Source organism: Eleutherodactylus coqui, chromosome 3 (genome assembly GCF_035609145.1).
Source record: "Eleutherodactylus coqui strain aEleCoq1 chromosome 3, aEleCoq1.hap1, whole genome shotgun sequence".
In the NCBI taxonomy this organism is placed as follows: domain Eukaryota; kingdom Metazoa; phylum Chordata; class Amphibia; order Anura; family Eleutherodactylidae; genus Eleutherodactylus; species Eleutherodactylus coqui.
Window position 1 is genome coordinate 282,012,695 of NC_089839.1, and position 18,385 is coordinate 282,031,079.

General features: G+C 43.2%; 1 protein-coding gene across 1 annotated transcript; it reads right to left on the reverse strand.

Moving 5' to 3' along the window:
* Positions 1-1,908: 1,908 nt before the first annotated feature.
* On the reverse strand, positions 1,909-17,331 carry FAM151A (family with sequence similarity 151 member A). Its single transcript, XM_066595013.1, has 9 exons — positions 17,272-17,331; positions 16,888-17,101; positions 14,137-14,277; positions 12,208-12,357; positions 10,374-10,533; positions 9,909-10,136; positions 7,371-7,510; positions 4,596-4,733; positions 1,909-3,679 (listed from the first exon to the last, which is right to left on the reverse strand). Exons 1-9 carry the CDS (start codon positions 17,329-17,331, stop codon positions 3,015-3,017), a joined length of 1,896 nt encoding a protein of 631 aa, XP_066451110.1. The 3' UTR covers positions 1,909-3,014.
* Between the last annotated feature and the right edge of the window lie 1,054 nt (positions 17,332-18,385).

An 18,385-nucleotide genomic window follows, 5' to 3' on the forward strand; every position in this document is an offset into this window, starting at 1 on the left:
CTGCTCCATAAGGGACTGACAGAGGCAACTGATAGCATGACTTGGCTATCTCCATAGACAGTAAATGCATGTACGCTGCCACTCCATTCACTCGGGGAGCATTGGTCTCGCAATCCCTGGGACTCTTAATCAGTCATTTATCTCCTATCCTGTTGATAGGTGATAAGGGGTTATCCTGCTAGAAGTATTTCATATTTGTTCAGCGTAAAATTACACTATCCTACCAAAAGTAATTGGACATGTGAGCAAGAATCAAAAGTAGTATTTATTTTAATACTTAGTGGAGCCTCCTTTGGCCCTAATGACATCGGATACTTTCCATGACATACTGTCCACTAACATCGGATACACTTCAGCCAGTATTTCCCTCCATTCATCCTGCAAACATCTGGCAAGTTCTCTTAAAGATGATGGTAGTTGTTCATATTACCTGACCCGACATACCAGTTTGACCAAAGATGTTCAGTAGGTTCAGGTCAGGACTCTGTACAGCCAGTCCAATCGTGGAACATTCATATCCTCAAACCAATGTAAAACAGCATTAGATTTGTGACAAGGCCCGTTGTCTTGCAGAAAGTATGGCCGACCATTCCCAGAGTATTACCAGATTGTCGGCAGCACGTTATTGTCTAGAATGTCAGGGTACACCTATGTCTTCATCGTTCTTGTCCCTACGACCAACGGATCAAGAACATGCCGTGTAAAACATCCCCAGACTATAATGGAACCACTGCCGTACTTAACTGTTGGCAAAACCCACTCAAGCAGAACATGGTCCCCAGCATCCTACACACCCAGGTATGTCCATATGATCTGAAGATGGAGTAGAGTGATTCATCATTCCATAGAATGTTCTTTCATCACTCAACTATCCAATGATGATGCTCCTTGTACCAGTGTAGGCAGGCGGATACATTTGTGATGGATGGCTTGTGTGCAGCAGAATAACCCAAATATCCAATAGCGTGCAGTTCCTGTCAAACTAGGGCTGACACCTCCAAGGGTCGACATCTTATGTAGCATTCTACTGATAGGGGTGTCCTAATACTTTTGATAGGGTATATTCTGTTTTGTTTCCAGAGCATGGAAATATTTAGATTTTGCATAGTTGCACCTGACAAAGGTCTTTGTCAAGTTCAACTTTGTCATTTGAACTTGACAAAGACCTTTATAAGGTTGAAACGTTGTTTTATGCTGGATAATTAAAGTGTTGAGATAAAGATCCGTGGATGCTGCTTCTCTTCTATCATATTGATTTCTGCTCCTTCCGGTTCAAGTGGATCCAGGACTGGCAAAGAAGCGCGCATTTTGTTTGCCCGGTTATTTCCTCCCTCTCTATATTGAGGTTTGGCGTGTGCTGTCGTCTCCCGTTCTCTGGTGGCGTGCATAGTTGCACCTGGTGCATCACTAAAATATTTGCACTGAGCAAAGTAGGTAAAAAAAAAATCAATAATTCTTTTTAGGACTGAACGTTCTAAATCAGTGCAGTAAGAGGACAGAGTTGGATCAGTATATTTTGTATAGTATCCTTTTACATGCCAATATTTTGAGATGAACTGTCAGCTCACACTGGACCTTCTTCCCAAACTATCTTAGCCTGTGGCCAAAGACAACCAAGTGCTCCATGAATGAGTAACCCTACCACCACCATCCCACAGTCCAGTAAAGAACTTCTACCAAGAGGTTTTGGGGAACAGGTTTATGAATAATACATACTATGTACATTCATCATCAACTGTTGGAAATGTAAAGCATTTTATGTTCATAGTAACATAGTATGTAAGGCCAAATGAAGACAGTGTCCATCTAGTTCAGCCTGTTTATCCTTCTGTGTTGTTGATCCAGATCTTTATTGAAGATTCTTTGTTTCAATAAACAAACAAGTCGGGTCTCGCAGGACCCAATAAAACCAAGAAATATATAAAAATTAATTACGAAAACATAACTGACCGAACCCAGACTTTGTGCGAAAATAACATTTCCTTTGCCCATCTTGTCGTATGGTTTGTCTCAAAAAGCCCATTTAGACATAACGATTATCGCTCAAAATTCGCTCAAAAGCTGTCTTTTGAGCGATAATCATTGTGTCTAACTGCACTGACATCATACAGTTTTCATTAAGCCATCGCTCATCGTTGTCCTTCAGCATGCTGAAAGACAACGATGAGCCTTATCAGGGATTCACAGCGGGATACAGCTGATACTATTGTTTCAGCTCCATCCTGCTCCCTGATGACAGGCTGGGTATGAAGAACAGAGCGGTCCAGCTGTGTTGTCCATACCCCACTCGGCTGTATAACAGCCGGGCGCTCCGTGCAGAAAAGATCTGGATGCAGAAGACAAGCGGGGACACCCCGCTTGTCTTCTGAATCCTCCGCTCTGAGCACTCAGCAGTATAACAGTAGGGCGCTCGGAGCAGGGAACAGCTGGATGCAGAAGACAAGCGGGGACACCGTGCTTGTCTTCTGCATCCTCCGCTGGCAGCGCAAGGTCATCACTCATCTTGCGCTGTAAATGACACAATGATGATCGCTCAAAAGTCGCTTGGGCGACATCTTTTGAGCGATTATAGTTGTGTCTAAATGGGGCTTAACACATCAAGCGATCTCCTAAGAATTAACCATATCAGCGCAGGCTTATCTTCATTGATAGATTATATTGCTCTAGGCTCCAAGACGAATGGGAAAAAAAACACACAAGAAAAAAAAAAAAAAGAAAACAGGGTTGCTGAGGGGGAAGGTCGGGTATAACTATCCCATGGTCAGTCCGATGTGTCTACCACTTTGTAGACAATTCCAATCTTAGTTTCCCTCTTCTTGAGCTATCAACGTTTAGGCAAGTTTATGGAATTTTATGAAAACAGGGTCTTGAACTCCGTGAAGGACACAAAGTCCAGCCAAGGCTGCCATATTATTGTAAAGCATTTTATAATGAAATTATCCAAAGTAGTTCATATACCTCAAGGTGGTCCTCCAGTGTTGTGCAACAAGTGAGGGTCCTTGAGTGATATCCCTCTACGTGCTATAGATTGTCGGGAACGAATGACGATAATCTGGTGGTAGTTTGTAATAGACACCCCTTTCCATGCAGTCTCTGATGGCCATCAATCCATGATAACCATCCATAAATGTTGCTTGCTCATTCGTGTGTTCCACAGTAAGAGTATACATGGGGGAGGCCTTCATCAGATCCAATGTATTCAGCCAGGTCTTACCTAAGGCAACTGCCTGTAGCTGGAAGGAGACCTCCTGCATGACTCCTTTGCACAGCTGAAGCATATCCTGCACCATCAGCTCTGTGTAACCCATGTCCAAACGTTCCTTAGGCCAACCAGGAGCAATTGTAACAGCCGAGAAGATGGCATTGATGCTACCAATGAAGTCTTCTCCATGGATATAACCAGGTGTACTGAAACTCTCATAAGACACATCCATGCCAATCCACACTGGAAGATATAGAAGATTTTGGTCATTTAGTCTTTTCAGAACATGGAGTGTCTCGTTGAGTGCGACATGGTCTGTTGGTTGAAGGAAAATTCCCCATGGATTATTGCTGCCAGTAATCAACTTTACAAGATCTTCCAGTGGATATGCGGCTGATGACTTTGCAATGCTCACCATTGGAGTAAGAGAACCTTTTGACTGGACTTCTACTTGGAGCGTGAGCATTCCAGAATTGCCTATAGTACACAAAAGGAGGAGGATGGTGTAAATGTACCGATATTTTAAGTATTTGTATGTGTCAACTATAAACCCATTAGGTAGGGCAGTTGTTAGCTGGGGCATTTAGCTGTAAATGCTGTATATATTAGGGAGGTCACCACCTATGGCCGGTTTCACACAGCTGAGAATCTCACGTGAGATTTGTACATTGCGGAACGCACAAATATAAACCCCTTTCTTTTGAATGGGGTCATACACATGAGCAGCATGTCCTATCTTTGGGTGTGCTGTCGCATCACATTGCCCATTGTTTTCAATGGGGCGGGCAAAGCATCGCATGGCGTGCTGAGTGCGATGCAAGGTTTACCATTGAAAACAAAGGGAAACACTCTGATCCTCTGCCACGTCTGTCAACCATGCTGGAGGATTGCTACTTCCCCAAAGTGATGCGAGATGTTTTCGATACAAAAATGCCTCCCATCCTTGAGGAAATCTCACATTGGCCGAGTTTCACAGCCCAATATCGCACTTGTCCTGTGAGATCTCTCTCACTCTCCCCCACGCTCGGATGAGAAGGCAGTTACTCGAGAAGAGCGATGCTCGCTTGAGTAACTGACCTTACCGAGCATGCTCGCTCATCTCTATTCATGTGTATTAACCCATTGAAATGAATGGGTTCTTTTCATGTGTATACTTTATCCATCTTGCAATCAGACAGAACGTGTACTTGAAAATCACCCGTGTAAATATATCCTAAGCAATAGATTTGAAATGCTGAGAACTTTTTCAAGTCACATTTCATCAACAAGCTCTTGTCTTCAAGCGTGAAAGACGGGAACTTGTTGATTGACATGTACCATACTTAGAATATTAATATCATTAAAGTGTCACTTTGGATGTTGTACTCCTATATGACCAGCGCTACTTGCTTACTGGCTAAAAGATTCTGAATGGTGGAGACATTGCCCTCAGCATCAAACCACTTCACCGAAATTCCATCATCATCTTCAGGATGAAAGTACATCTGCAGACGGCCGCCGGAATAGAACAATTTCTTCCTGTTTGGATTCACTTAGAAAAAAAAAATGTCAAAATCACATAGAGCGTCACTTAAAGGTAGAGAAAAGTGTCAAACATGTCCCTTTCCATACAGAGGAGGAACAGAAGTACTACAGACAAGTGCTATATGAATCAAACATAAATCAGCTTGGGAGCTGTATTCTAACTGCACTGACTTCTAACATGTAGTGTGTTAAGTATGTGACTTGGGATTAGTGACTTTGGAAGAGTCACATATTTAATTACTGCAGAGTGATAGGGAGGGGGGGAGGGCGTGTAGGCAGTGACCTGGGACTAAGTAATGGAAATGGGGGTGGAGTGGTGGAAAGGGTTAATATAATTAGAACTGTCAGAATAGTTCATAAGACCCATTTACACGCAAAGCCAATCTTTCAGAGGATTGAAAGATTAACAGGTTAAGCGATCGTTTTGCATAAAGTGCTAATGGACACTTATGTCCCTTAGCAGTTTATTACCTTCATTTGTGTGTAAATTAGCCTCCAGCAGCTCTTTGCAAATCCCAGCATGTGGTCTGGACTGCACTCATCTTTATTGTCTTCACACAGGCTGCTGTGGACTGTCAGCTGAATACAATGTAATCAGCTGCTCCCATGGAGAACATAGTATGTGGTTCCTGCTATCTCTCCCCGGCTGAAGGATAGATTTTATGCTCACCTAAAAGTCAACGTTCAGCCGAAGAGTGAAGGATGGAAGCACTTACAAATAACGATTATCGCTTAAAAGCCATCATTTGAACGGATTTTGAGTGATAATTGTTGCATGTAAATGGGGCAATAGGGATACACTTAAAATAAAAGATAACCAAAAGCTTCTAAACTGTATTGTGATTAGTGCTAGAAGTCTGACCAATACAGTGGATGAACTGAAAGTACTAATGTCTGAGGAAAACTACAATATAGCGGGAATAACGGAGACCGGGTTGAATGCTAACTGTGACTGGGTGGTGAACTAACAAGGTTATAGTCTGTTCAAAAGAGATCATAAAAAACGGAAGGGGGAGGGGTTTGTCTTTATGTAAAATCCTTTTTAACGCCCATATTACAGGAAGATATATGTGAGGGAGATGAAGATGTGGAGTCTCTATGGGTGGAAATACATGGAGGGAAAAACAACATGTTACGATCATGTGGGCAAACTAAGCACCGGGGCCCACACGATCGTGACCGTGGGACGGATACACACGGGTTTCTGGCAACTGACCCTGTGCTACCGGGAGGATGACATGGCCCTACCTAAGCGGGGACATCGCCCCCATAAAGGACGGCCCAGCAGTCTTCGGACCTTGGCCCTAGCTGCTTCTAGGAACCACGCACCAGAACAGGATACCTACACATGCCAGATGACAGGGACAACTGTACAGAGTGAGCTGACACACAGAGCTGTTAGTTGACATTTTGATCAAAACGTGGAAGCTAGTGGGCCACTTCATGGCTCCTGGCTATACCGCTAGTCCCTACACTAACCAGGAGTCCAGCAGCACCGGACACAGATCAGATAGCAAGCTGCAACAGGACAGAACAGAGTGAAGATCACACAGCAAGCTGCAACAGGACAGAACAGAGCACAGATCACACAGCAAGCTGAAGTAACATGACTGCTCACCCTGAACACCAGACAAACACTGACAGGAGCTGGGTTTATATGTGAGCAAAGACCCAGGGGATTGGCTAGCAGGAGATCACCACACCCAGCCAGCTCAATCATTCAACACCTGTGAGCTGTGCTGCTAGACCCCTAGTACTACAGGTCCCAGCAGCACAATGTAACACAACAATAAAATCTTAATTTTTCTATATGCCACCAAATATAACAGAAGCCACCGAAAAACTATTACCGTGTCAAATAGATGAAGCAGAAAATCACAAGGAGGTAATTATTATATGGGACTTTAATTATCTGGATATAAATTGTGAAACTGAAACCTGCAGATTTCATAACAGTAACAACTTTCTGTCAATAACTCAAGGTAATTACCTCACCCAACTCGTACAGGACCCGACTAGAGGGACGGCCATTTTGGTATTAAAAGTAACCAACAGACCTGACAGAATAACAGCAGATAAAAGAAGCAAAGGTGGAGACAGAGAGACTTATTGCCAAAGAGTAAAACTACCCCATATCTGTTAAGTATATAAATAGTAAAACGATTAATACTGAAAGTGTTGGCCCTTTAATAAATAATGTAGGAAAAATTGTAGAAGGTGATGAGGAGAAAACAAATCTATTAAATAGCTTTTTCTCCAGTGTATTCACAGAGGAAAATGAAATGTCAGATTAGATGCAGAGTGATAGAGTAAACTCTCCACTAAATGTCACCAGTCTAACACAGGAAGAAGTGCAGAGCTGCCTTAAAAAGATTAAAATCATCGGGTCCCGATCACAACCACCACTCTATTCAATCCCCTCCTCACTTAAAATGAGGTGGCCAGCCAGATTCGGCCCACAGCCTTGTGTTTGACATGACCTTAAGAGAGGCCCATTACAGCTTAAAAGGTGGCATATTTAAGAATAGATCCACCAAAAGACAGCAGGACACCCATGTGTATTCAGGACATTAATATATATAGATATATGAAGTGTGTGAAGTGGTTAATCTTGTCCATTACTTGCACTGATCTGATAACTTACATGCTATCTGTTTAAATTCTGATAGCAAAGGATCATAAATGTCATAATAGATCTCTTCAGGCCGACTGCTATCTCGGATGAACAAAAGGTCGTCCAGTTTTAGCGGATCCGAACTCCCCTGCCATAAAGTCAGGCTGTACCTGTGGTGATGACATAAGACACCGTTATCATACTGATAGGATCACTGATGTGCTGTTGTGTAACTTATCACAACTTACTCGGAAGGAACTTTATACACAAGTGCTAAAGAAATCAACTTGTCTAGTGGCGAAAGAAAATGCCCCTGAAATATAAAAAAAAGTTCTAAGGCTGTTTTCACACCTGCGGCGGAGATTCTGTTTTCCTGCTGTGACGATGCATGCAGCGTTTTTCTATGTACGCTAGACCACAGCCCAAGGTGTACCAAAATCCAACTTCCAATATCTTGGGCAACATCCAACCAATGCCTTGCATTTATTATCTATCATTCACATGCAGCGTGACTTTAAGACTCCAGGGGGAGCCTAGGGTGGCAGTACCAATGTAGTTCACTGATGGAAGTGCAGGGCAACCCGCCGAATTATCATGGCGTCATTAATAGGTTGCTGGTCTGCATGGTGAACTACATATATGAGAATGGTCTGGCACCCTGTATCCACTATGTGTGGGAGTATACGCCAAGCAGCCACCCCCCTCTGTCTCAAGAGGCAGTGTGAGTGGCTGTCTCATCGGTGTCCTGCACAGGTGTAATTAGCTCCCTCATTTGGTAGTCAGCTACCTGCATGATGAGAGGATGCATCTATATGCACTCCTTACTCAGTAAGTAACGGCCGTTTTCTGTGATTGTTTTTATGTTTCTCTATAATATATACAATTATAACTCCAAAACGAATGCTTCCCTATTACTATGTTAGCGCACAATATCGGAACTGGATTGTTCTCGATACAGTAATAGGGTAAAAAACCGCCCGCGCTATTCAGAACAAACCACCAGGATCAGGCTCCGAACACTTCTTGTTGCAAACTGACCTTGTCACCACCAGGCTGATGGGGGGAGAGGTGCTGAGGTGAAGGGAACGCCCAGAGCTTCTTATGGGCAGCCACATACACACCCTCACTGCTGTGCCCAGAAGTGGGAAGTGGATTGTTGGCGGTATGGCAATGGAATCTGAACCTTCACACCAGTGTCTAGTAAATTTTCTTGCTGGGTTGCCAATAGGTTGCTATGGAAGCGCTCCCACGAACCCTTTCTAGGAGCGCAGAATCTGCGCTTCTAAAAAAGAACGGATAGTGAGTGCCGACTCGCATGTTGGCTCCCTGGTGCGCACTGTCCAGGGTGCTTACCATAGGCTCCTATGGGAGCCGTGGAAGCAGGCTACCCGCACCACAAATGCGTGAACGAGTGGCTCCGCGGAGCTAGGGGCAGCCCGTTCATGCGCATAATCCCTGCATGTCAGCAGCGTGGTTTACACGTTGCTTAGCAGCATGTAAACTACTCTCATCTGACCGAGCCCTAAGGATGGTATTAGGCAGGTGAGGAGTAGTGGCTGGTTTCCTCCATACATAATGCTTAGGATTGAGGCCAGAAAGTTCAATCTTGGCTTCATCAGACCAGTAAATCTTGTTTCTCACAGTCAGAGTCCTTTAGGTGCTTTTTGGGAAATTCCAGGTAGACTTTCATGTGTCTTTTACTGCAAGGCTTCTTTCTGGCCAATGTGCCATAAAGTCCAGATTGGTGGATGCAGTGGTGGTTGACCTGGATGTTTCTCCCATCTGCACACAGGATGTTTGGTGCTCAACCAGAGCGACCACTGGGTTCTTGGTTACCTCTCTTACCAAGGCCCTTCTTCCTGATTACTTAATTTGGTGGGTTGGCAGCTCTAGGAAAAGTCCTGATTGTTTCAAACTTCTTCCATTTAAGAATTATGGAGGCCGCTGGGCTCTTGGGAAGTTTTAGTGCAGCAGAAATATTTTTGTAACCTTCTCCAGATCAATGCCTCCACACAATCCTATCTCTGAACTCTAGAGGCAGTTCTTTCCAACTCATGGCTTAGCTTTGATTCTAATATGCATTGTGAGCTGTGAGACCTTATATAGAGAGGGGTGTGCATTTTCAGATTATGTCCAATGAAGTGAATTTACCCCCGGTGACTCCAATCAAGGTGTAGAAACATCTCAAAGATGATCAAGAGAAATGGGAGGCCCACAGAGCTAAATTTCAATGTTCCATAGCAAAGGATGTGAATACTTAGGTCAATGCAAAATGCTAGTTTTTCATTTTTTTACATTTACAAAAATTTCCAACATTCTGCTTTCACTTCATCATTATGGGGTATTGAGTGCAGAATGATGGGGAAAAACGTGATATTTTTTAAATTTGCACATGTAAAAAAAAAGGCAAAGAAACTGAAGACTTTCCGTACCTACTGCATAAATTCATTGTACTATTTATGTACCGTTTATGTATTCCATACCTCGATGGTATCAAGTAGTTTACAAGTTGTTCTGGGGTAGAGAACTCCATGTATATGCATATATGACCACTACATATCTGCTTACCGGTCAGATTGCCTCAGGAGCCAGTAGAAATTCTCCCATGCTGACCGGGTGAGAACAGCCCGAGCCGGGAAAGTGATTCTTTGGGGCAGATCTTTCACCAGATTGTACATCCTCTCAACCATTTCTCTGGAGTAAGTTCTATTGGAGATGACTGATGGTAAGTATAATGTCACCCAGCCTGGAGAGATGGTGATGTTTGGAAACCGGTCTTGGATTAGTTTTAGAAACCTGCAATTATAGATTATATTGGTTACACAATATGAAAAAAGTCTACTTTCTTTAAGAAACTGTGCCCTCTCTTGTCCAGAGGATGCAGCTGGTATTGCAGCTCAGCCCCATTTACTTGAATGCCCATGGACCGAAGTGGCGCTGCCCATGGCAATTGGCTACATATTAAAGTTCTTGTATATACTAGGCTAGACATCTTGAAACAATAATTTTTGCACAATTTTACCACATACTCACCGTGTCGCATTTACTCCTAGGTCATGATAGACATTGGGACCTGCCATTATATCTGCATTTAGCCATACAGGTCGGTTTATGGGAGTCTTGGAGGACTTGGCAAGTAATATGTCAAGTGATGGGCCCACAGCATTGATACTCTTGAAGTCCAACTTGATACCTGGATGGGATAAAGTGATAACATGGATATCTATAAGACAAAACCATCAAAGTGGGTCTTCATATGGACTCTGGCAGTCTGATGTGATGAGAAGCTGCCCTATCAGGAACATAGATGTACCAATCAAATTCCAGACCACCATTAATGATTTACTGGCTGGTTTCGAAAAAACACATTTTCAGATACCTAAATAGAGCATTATCAGTCATTTGGGACCTGCATTAATTGCAGTGGCTATATCATTTTTAAATTGAGTCTGTCAGCACTTTCGCCGACGTGACATTGCTGACAGCGCTAGTTAGGGCAAAGGGGAGAAAGGTGTAAATATAGCTTTATGGGTGTTTTTAGGGTCCCCAGACTCAGAGAGCCAACTCTGATGCCGATACTACTGAAAACGTAATCAATGTTCTAAGTGTTATGTTTGTTTTATGAGCCGATTGCCTTTGAGAAAGGAAGACGCTATGTTGGTAATGATGGTGTGCGGCCATACTGGAACGCAGGCAGGGTGTTACCACCAAAAAGTGCATCTTCAAGAATATAAAAGGCTCAACATAGGAACACAAGAGGTAGGAGAGTAACACAGCAAAGAGAACAGAAAGACTTTCCTGAATCTTGATATTGTCCCGATATATCTATACATAGTTATTAGGTCGCCCATCAGCTGTATGTTTTCCAAAGTTAATAACGCCAATTTTGATCATCTCTCTGGGTATTGTAGTCCGCCCATTCCATTTATTACTTTAGTTGCCTCCTTTTGTACCGGCTTAAGCTCTGATATGTCCTTCTTGAGTAATGGTGCCCAAAACGGTCCTCAATATTCCATGTGTGGTCTGACCAGTGACTTGTATAGAGGAAGAACAATGTTCTCGTCATGTGCCCCTAGACCTCTTTTGATGCCCCTCATGATCTGATTTTCCTTGGCATCAGCTGCCTGACACTGGTTGCTCCAGTTAAGCTTACAGATAACTAACACACCCAAGTCGTTCTCCATGTCAGTGTTACCCAGTGGTTTCCCATTTAGTGTGTAATGCTGACATGTATTTCCTCTGCCCCTGTGCAGAACCTTCCATTTATCAGTGTTAAACCTCATTTGCCACTTTTCTGTCCCCAACTTATCCAGGTCCATTTGCAATCGCATTCTCTCCTCTCTTGTGTTAATTACTTTACATAGTTTTATATCATCTGCAAATATTGATATTTTCCTGTGCAATCCTTCTACCAGGTCCTGTACAAGTTGGGAAAGGTAATTATCTTTAGATATTGATAAAAAATGATCAGGTTTTAGCTTTCCAGTTTATATCGGGATAGTTCAAGTCCCCGATAATAATTACCCTATTGTCATTTGCTGGTTCATTTATTAGTAATTGATAGTAATAGATTTTCAGTAGCTCCTGTTATATTTGGTGGTCTATACAAAACCCCTATGAGGATTTTATTGTTGTTTTTCCTTCCATGTTTTTTCTCCCATAGAGACTCCATATGTTTATCTTCCTGTAATGTGGGCTGTGAACAGGATTTTACACAGGAGACAAAACCCTTCACCCTTTCTGGTTTTTATGATCCATTTTGAAGAAACTGTAACCCTGTAAGTTCACCGCTTAGTCAGAGCTTTCATCCAGCCAGGTCTCAGTTATTCCCATTATGTCATGTCATTATGTCAAAATTAATTAGTACCTTTTGAAGAATGAAGAACCGCATCCAGCCATTCTTGCAAGGTGTTATCACTATATACATCGGGTGGATGAGCCATAATCGGAATATTTGTCAGATTCTGGGTTCCATATCCTTGTACATTGACATCTGCTTCTAAGACCAGGATACCGCCTGTGGAGTCATACAAACAGTCATCAGGATTATCCTTTTAGCTGTTGTACGGGGGTAGGTCATGTACTTTCATGGATGTTCTAGGAAGTAGGAAACTGAGCACATGCCTTGGGTCCCCATTTCCTTAGGATAAAAGCCCCAGAAGTAACTCAGTGTTGAGGGGTGCACGGGGGAAATATTTTGGAACTCAACAGTAGTATTATGTGTGCTGTTTAAGGAAGTATTATTTTGATACTGCATATTACTTTGGGCATTATGTTGCAGTATTCCAGAAATTATGAGAATGGTCTAAAAAAGGCAAAATGAGCCTTCTTTGGTCAGTGGTGTAACTTGAAGCTCCCGAGCCCCAGTGCAAAGTCTGTTATAGGCCCCCCAACTATCATGAGCCATTTATAATGTTCATGTCTTATGTGGCAGAGGTGTCTTTGGGCCTCCTCAGCCACAAAGGTCCAGTGCACCAGCTACCTCTGCACCCTCCATAATGACGCACTTTGGTGCGTAAGACTAATTTTCTGCAATGCCCACCCTGTGTCCATTTAATAGTTATCAAATCTGTAAATGTATGTTCACACAGTGGAATCTGATGGCCCGGATTCCCTTTGAAATTAAAGAGATGCGAATTTGCAGTGCATTTGTGTAAAATCCACATAAATTACAATTATGACCTTTCGTCTATCACCTTTTGGGTGCATGTACTTATTGTGGAAATGCTGCGGATTGTTGTAGACAGGAGATCCGCAGGTTAGAGTTACCGTTCAGTTACAGCAGAAAATCTGCAGCATTTTTTTTCTCTACATGGGAACAGGATTTGCTTTAATCCCATTCACTTTGATTGTAAACTTTTCTACCGTGGAAAGTCTGCAGCGTTTCCGCAAGGTGTGAACGCGCCCTTTAACAGCTTTTTATTTTTTCCAACTATTACTTGATTGCAGACTGCAAGTAATGGATCTGGAATGAAAGGTTAAACTATACCATGTTCATGTTAGCCATGGTCCTGTGCATAGCCAGCCTTAGTTACATGCGACCCGGGCAGTTGCACAGGACGATAGCTACTAACTTGTAGAGAGGGCACTAGGTGGATGCAGGCTGGAAGTGATCAAACTACCCCCCTTAATTCTGCCCAGTCAGATGATATTCTCCCACTGGTGCCCCGCAACACAATTGCTTTCTTCTGCTACTGTATTTATGTTATTAGCTTGGTTCTGGTGCTGTAATTATGTACTGAGCTTGGTTCTGATGCCGTATTTATGTACTAAGCTTGGGTTTGGTGCTGTATTTAGGTTATCAGCTTGCTTCTGGCATTGTATTTATGTACTAAGCTTTACTCTGGTGCTGTATTTATGTTATTAACTTGGTTCTAGTGCTGTATTTTTGTTATTAACTTGGTTTTGGTGCTGTATTTATGTTATTAGCTTGGTTCTGCCACTGTATCTTTGTAACGAGCTTTGTTCTGGTGCTGTATTTATGGACTAAGCTTTGTTTTGGCATTACATTTACGTTATGTGCTTGGTTCTGGTTCCGTGTTTACTAGCTGAGCTGTTTTGGTGTGGAAATGCTACTAGCTTGCTGCTTTCTGTACAAGTAGAATACAGGCAGACTGCATATCAGTGCAAAAAATATATATATATATATATATAAAATTTTATTCTTAAGGCAGGGGTGGGGGGACCAAAAAATCTCCGCATGCCATCTAACCCAAGCTGGCGCTGGCCCTGCTATGTGATCCTATAGTGATATGAGCATAGGAACTAATGTGAGTACAGTAACATTTATATTTACTGTTCAGTGCTTCCTGCATCTGACTCTTGCTGTTTGCCGCATGATACCAGGTGACAAGTAGTCCATCATGGGCTGCAATTTCTCCTTGTGATACCAGATAATCCAACATGTCTTCTCCAGTGGGGAATGCAGGCTTTGCCCCTAGAAAGGACAGCAGCAGGTTAACAATAAGGGTAGAGGTGATCTACAGCGAGATTTAGCATAGCAACACACAAGGGACTTTGTAGCTCTTATCACTGCTGTTGACTGACCCCGACCAACTGACCATTCAGAAAAAAAAAGACAATTCTGTTTTTCCCTTTACAGCATATCAATATAATTGGTGGGCCCGATTTCTTTGAACCCAACTGATTGTAAGAACAGGGGTGCCCATTCTCAGCAGACAGGTAGCCATGTATCTGTGGTCACCATACATTTCGTTGGCGCTACATGGCGACTTGGCTTGCGCAACAAAATAATATGATTTGTCTGTCACATGCCAACACATTGAAGTCACATGACTATTTTAGGATGCGATTTGGATGGCAGATGTGCGTGATTTAGGATTTCCAACGCTCAATCGATACTCAAAAAAAAATGAAAAAAATAGCTTAGATGTCGCTAATGAGTTGTGGTTGTATACATGTTATGTTTAACTCTATGCTGGGAAAATCGCTTGCAAAGTGTGATCTACGACACAAGTTGTTTTTGTAGGATGGTGTCACAGTTGCATCACTTTGTGTGTAGTAACACGACCGCATTCACAAACGGGACTTGCAACATTGTAATGTAATCTCGCAATCTTTGTGTCAGTGCAGCCCTAGCCTAAAAGTCTATAGGAGATATGAGACAACTGGGTGGGCGCTACGTCTAGAGTTACAAAAAAAATATTAAGAGTATGTTCACAGGTAGCGGAAAATTCCACGGTGCAATCCGCAGCGTTTCTGCACCAAACAAGTAGTGTGAAAACATGCACCATTGGTACGGATTTTGACTCTGCGCATCTATGAACGACTGCCTGTTGACAGTGGATGGAGGCGGCGGGTGGAAGCGATCTCCAGCTCGCTCTGCCTCCATTCAGTGGCCAATTTTCGCTCCTGTGTGAAAGCATAGATCGTTGCGATGACTGTTGGGCGCATGAGAGTAGCGTTTTTGTAGAACGAACGATGCTTTTTTGCATGCGCACCAGTATATTTTACTGCACTATTTGCGTGCGGCAAACAGACGCATCGATTGAAATGGCTGATTAGTAGAGATGAGTGAGCGTACTCGGTTCGGGTGTTTTTGCACTCGAGCACTGCTTTTTCCGAGTAACTGACTACTCAAACAAAAAGATTCGGGGGGCGGCGTGGTGGAGCGGGGGGTAGCAGTGGGGAACAGGGGGGAGCTCTCTCTCTCTCTCCCCCCCCCCCCCACTCCCCTCTGCAACCCCCCGCTCACCCCCGATGCCCCCTGAATCTTTTTGTCCGAGTAGTCAGTTACTCGGAAAAAGTGGTGCTCGAGTGCAAAAACACCCGAAGCGAGTACGCTCGCTCATCTCTACTGATTAGTCTTAATAAGTTCCAGATGTGTTCTTTTTCCAGCGGAATCGCGCAGTGTTTCATGCATCTCCACGGGGACCTTTGGTGCGTAAATGCGCAGGAAAATTAAGCTCACTGTTTTCTTTGCGTGATTGAAATGCACAGAAAAAATAATTGTTCACATTGAAATCATCGAGTTCTATTCTCTACGTATTGCGTGCGCAACTACGCTCGTGTGAATCTAAACAGAGGCCTCATGTCCACAGGCGGCTCAGATTCCGCATGCAGGAGCTCGCAGCGGAATCAGACCCTGCCCATGGCCGAGAATCCTGCATACTCGTCCAGGTCTTCTTTTTTCTGTACTGCGGATGGGTGCGGAAGTGCCATCCGGAGCAGTACAGTTTTTTATTTAAACTCCTGCCTTCCCGCAAAATCCGTAACGTCAACTGCGAACGGGCCGCGGATCAGGCCACTTCCCTTGACATCAATGGAAGCAGTCAGTGTGGGAACCGCAGTAAAATGGAGCATGCTGAGATTTTTCATCCGCGAGCGGAAACGGCAACTGGTTTCCACTCGTAAACATGAATGCCTGCTCCTGATTCTGCAGCAAAAATCCGCCCGTGTGAATGAGGCCTAAGGCATGTGATAGAAAAAAGTTGTGAAACACTCCGACACTTTTTGTATAGACCCAGAGGCACAACAAAAAAACAGTCTATGGGTGTCACATAAGAGATTCATATAGCACAAATCTATAATATGGCACAAGGTGCAAAAAAACAAAACATTAGAATAACCCAAAAATACGGCCGCATGCTTGTATAATGAGTCCGAGATTAAGCAGGAATCGAAAATGGAAGAAAAATGTAGACGCCGCATCAGTGGTTTTCAATACAAGCCGTCCCCATAATAGCCGGACGGGAACATTTTCCTAAATAGGCATCATATATTTGTGATATGAAAACTTTTTAACTGTTCAAAAACTTTTTGGATAAACATTACACTGTTTCTTTTTTGGTCACAAACTGTCTATATGAGGCAACGGAACCTTCCAGTTCTCCTTCGCTTTCTAGCATCGTATCAGAAAAGATACTAAGGAGAAACATCATTCGCCTGCTGGGTGGTAAGCCGCTCCTTTATGATTAACATTGCAGCTATATGATACAGTCTGATGACATGCAGTTTACATTCCATAAGATTTTCATGCTGATTTGCTGTCCGCTCTGATGATTTAAAGCGGCAGTTGATCCCATACCTTTCTTCGGACCATGTCCCAGTGTCAGACAGAGCATCACGATGGTGATGCAAACCCCCAGAAATACACAGGCGCCCGCTACAGTCCTCAGGTCAGACATCGTGCAGCGCTTCGTCCTGGCCAAAAAGTTTTCCTCAGCAAGATGTTGAATGATCCTCAGAGAACGGCCACCTACCCTCTCCGGTTGTAAGTGGCCTCTTCTCAGCTCCACATTCTTGATCGGAGTCCAAAAAAAAAAGCAGTTCTGCCTTTTTCACAAAGAAGACGTCTTCTCACGTTGCAGTTTTGACTGAAGGGACGGGATGCACTAGTCGGACTCTGCACTTGGATCTTGTGTCAATAAAATTCCTTCACGCAAGAAAAAAAGTAATCCAGAGCCGTTACGAAGAGCTGGAGCAGCGATCTAAAGATCATATCTAATGAGTGATCTTCAATAAGTATCATTACACCTTACCTTATGACACCAAGAGTCGGGCCCCGGTCCTCAGCGCTCCGTATCCAATCACTCATCACAGCTCAGTTCTCTGTTTGTTACTAAGAGACTGATGGGGATTACAATTTATTGACCTCACTGATGGGCTTTAAACCTGCACATACATCTTTTTAACCCCTTAAGGACGCGGACCTTGTTTTTTTCCCCATTTTCATTTTTTCTTCTTGCCTTTTAAAAATCATGACTCTTTTATTTATCCATCGCCGTCGCTGTATGAGGGCTTGTTGTTTTTTGCGGGACGAGTTGTATTTTTTAATGGTGCTATTTAATGTACCATATAATGGACTGAAAAACTTTTACAAAATTCTAAGAACTGTACTACTACTTTTTATCAAAGATATTGACATTTTTTTAAATTATTTTCTGTCATCATCTTCTGACCACAATAACTTTTTTTTATTTTTCCATCAATATAGTTGTCCCACCCCTTCTCTCCCCCCCTCCAAGCAGTTTGCAATGGGAGTGGGTGCTAAGCTCTGCCCCCTGTCCATAGCCAGCTAAGCTCCGCCCACTCCTACCATTTCAACCTTCGAAGTGGAGGGTGGAGGAGGGGCAGACAGCCGGTGAGATGGGGGGGGGGGGGGGGAGGAACTGCTTAGATGGAAGCGTATAGCAGCCGGTGGTGAAAATATCCTCTGATATACGCTCGTGTAAAAAAAAGCCATAAATATGTATTTTTGTTTTATTATAAATATGGCAAAAGGGTTGTTGTTTGTTTTTTTAAAAACTTTTATAACTTTTTTTTTTCTACTAATTAGTAAAACTTTATTAATCTAATTTTTACTTTTTCTCTTAATCCCCAAAGGGAAAAACAACTTGCATTGCTTTGATTGTTCCTGCAGTATGATGTAATGCCATAGCATTACATCATGCGGTGATCCGGCATGCATTCTATCAAGCCACCCCACGGGCATGGCTTGATAGGCATTCAGCTATGACAACCCTGGGGCCTTTCAAAAGGCCCCCAGCTGCTACGACACCCGCATGGCTCCCTGCGATCCGGGC

Excerpts from the sequence above, each read along its gene's own strand:
- FAM151A (XM_066595013.1), bottom strand. The coding sequence starts at position 17,331 with ATGATACTTATTGAAGATCACTCATTAGATATGATCTTTAGATCGCTG. Across the intron at positions 12,358-14,136 it reads GATGCAGGAAGCACTGAACA|GCGGTATCCTGGTCTTAGAA; the intron begins GTAAATATAAAT and ends ATGACTCCACAG. Across the intron at positions 3,680-4,595 it reads CATTCAGAATCTTTTAGCCA|GCAATTCTGGAATGCTCACG; the intron begins GTAAGCAAGTAG and ends TGTGTACTATAG.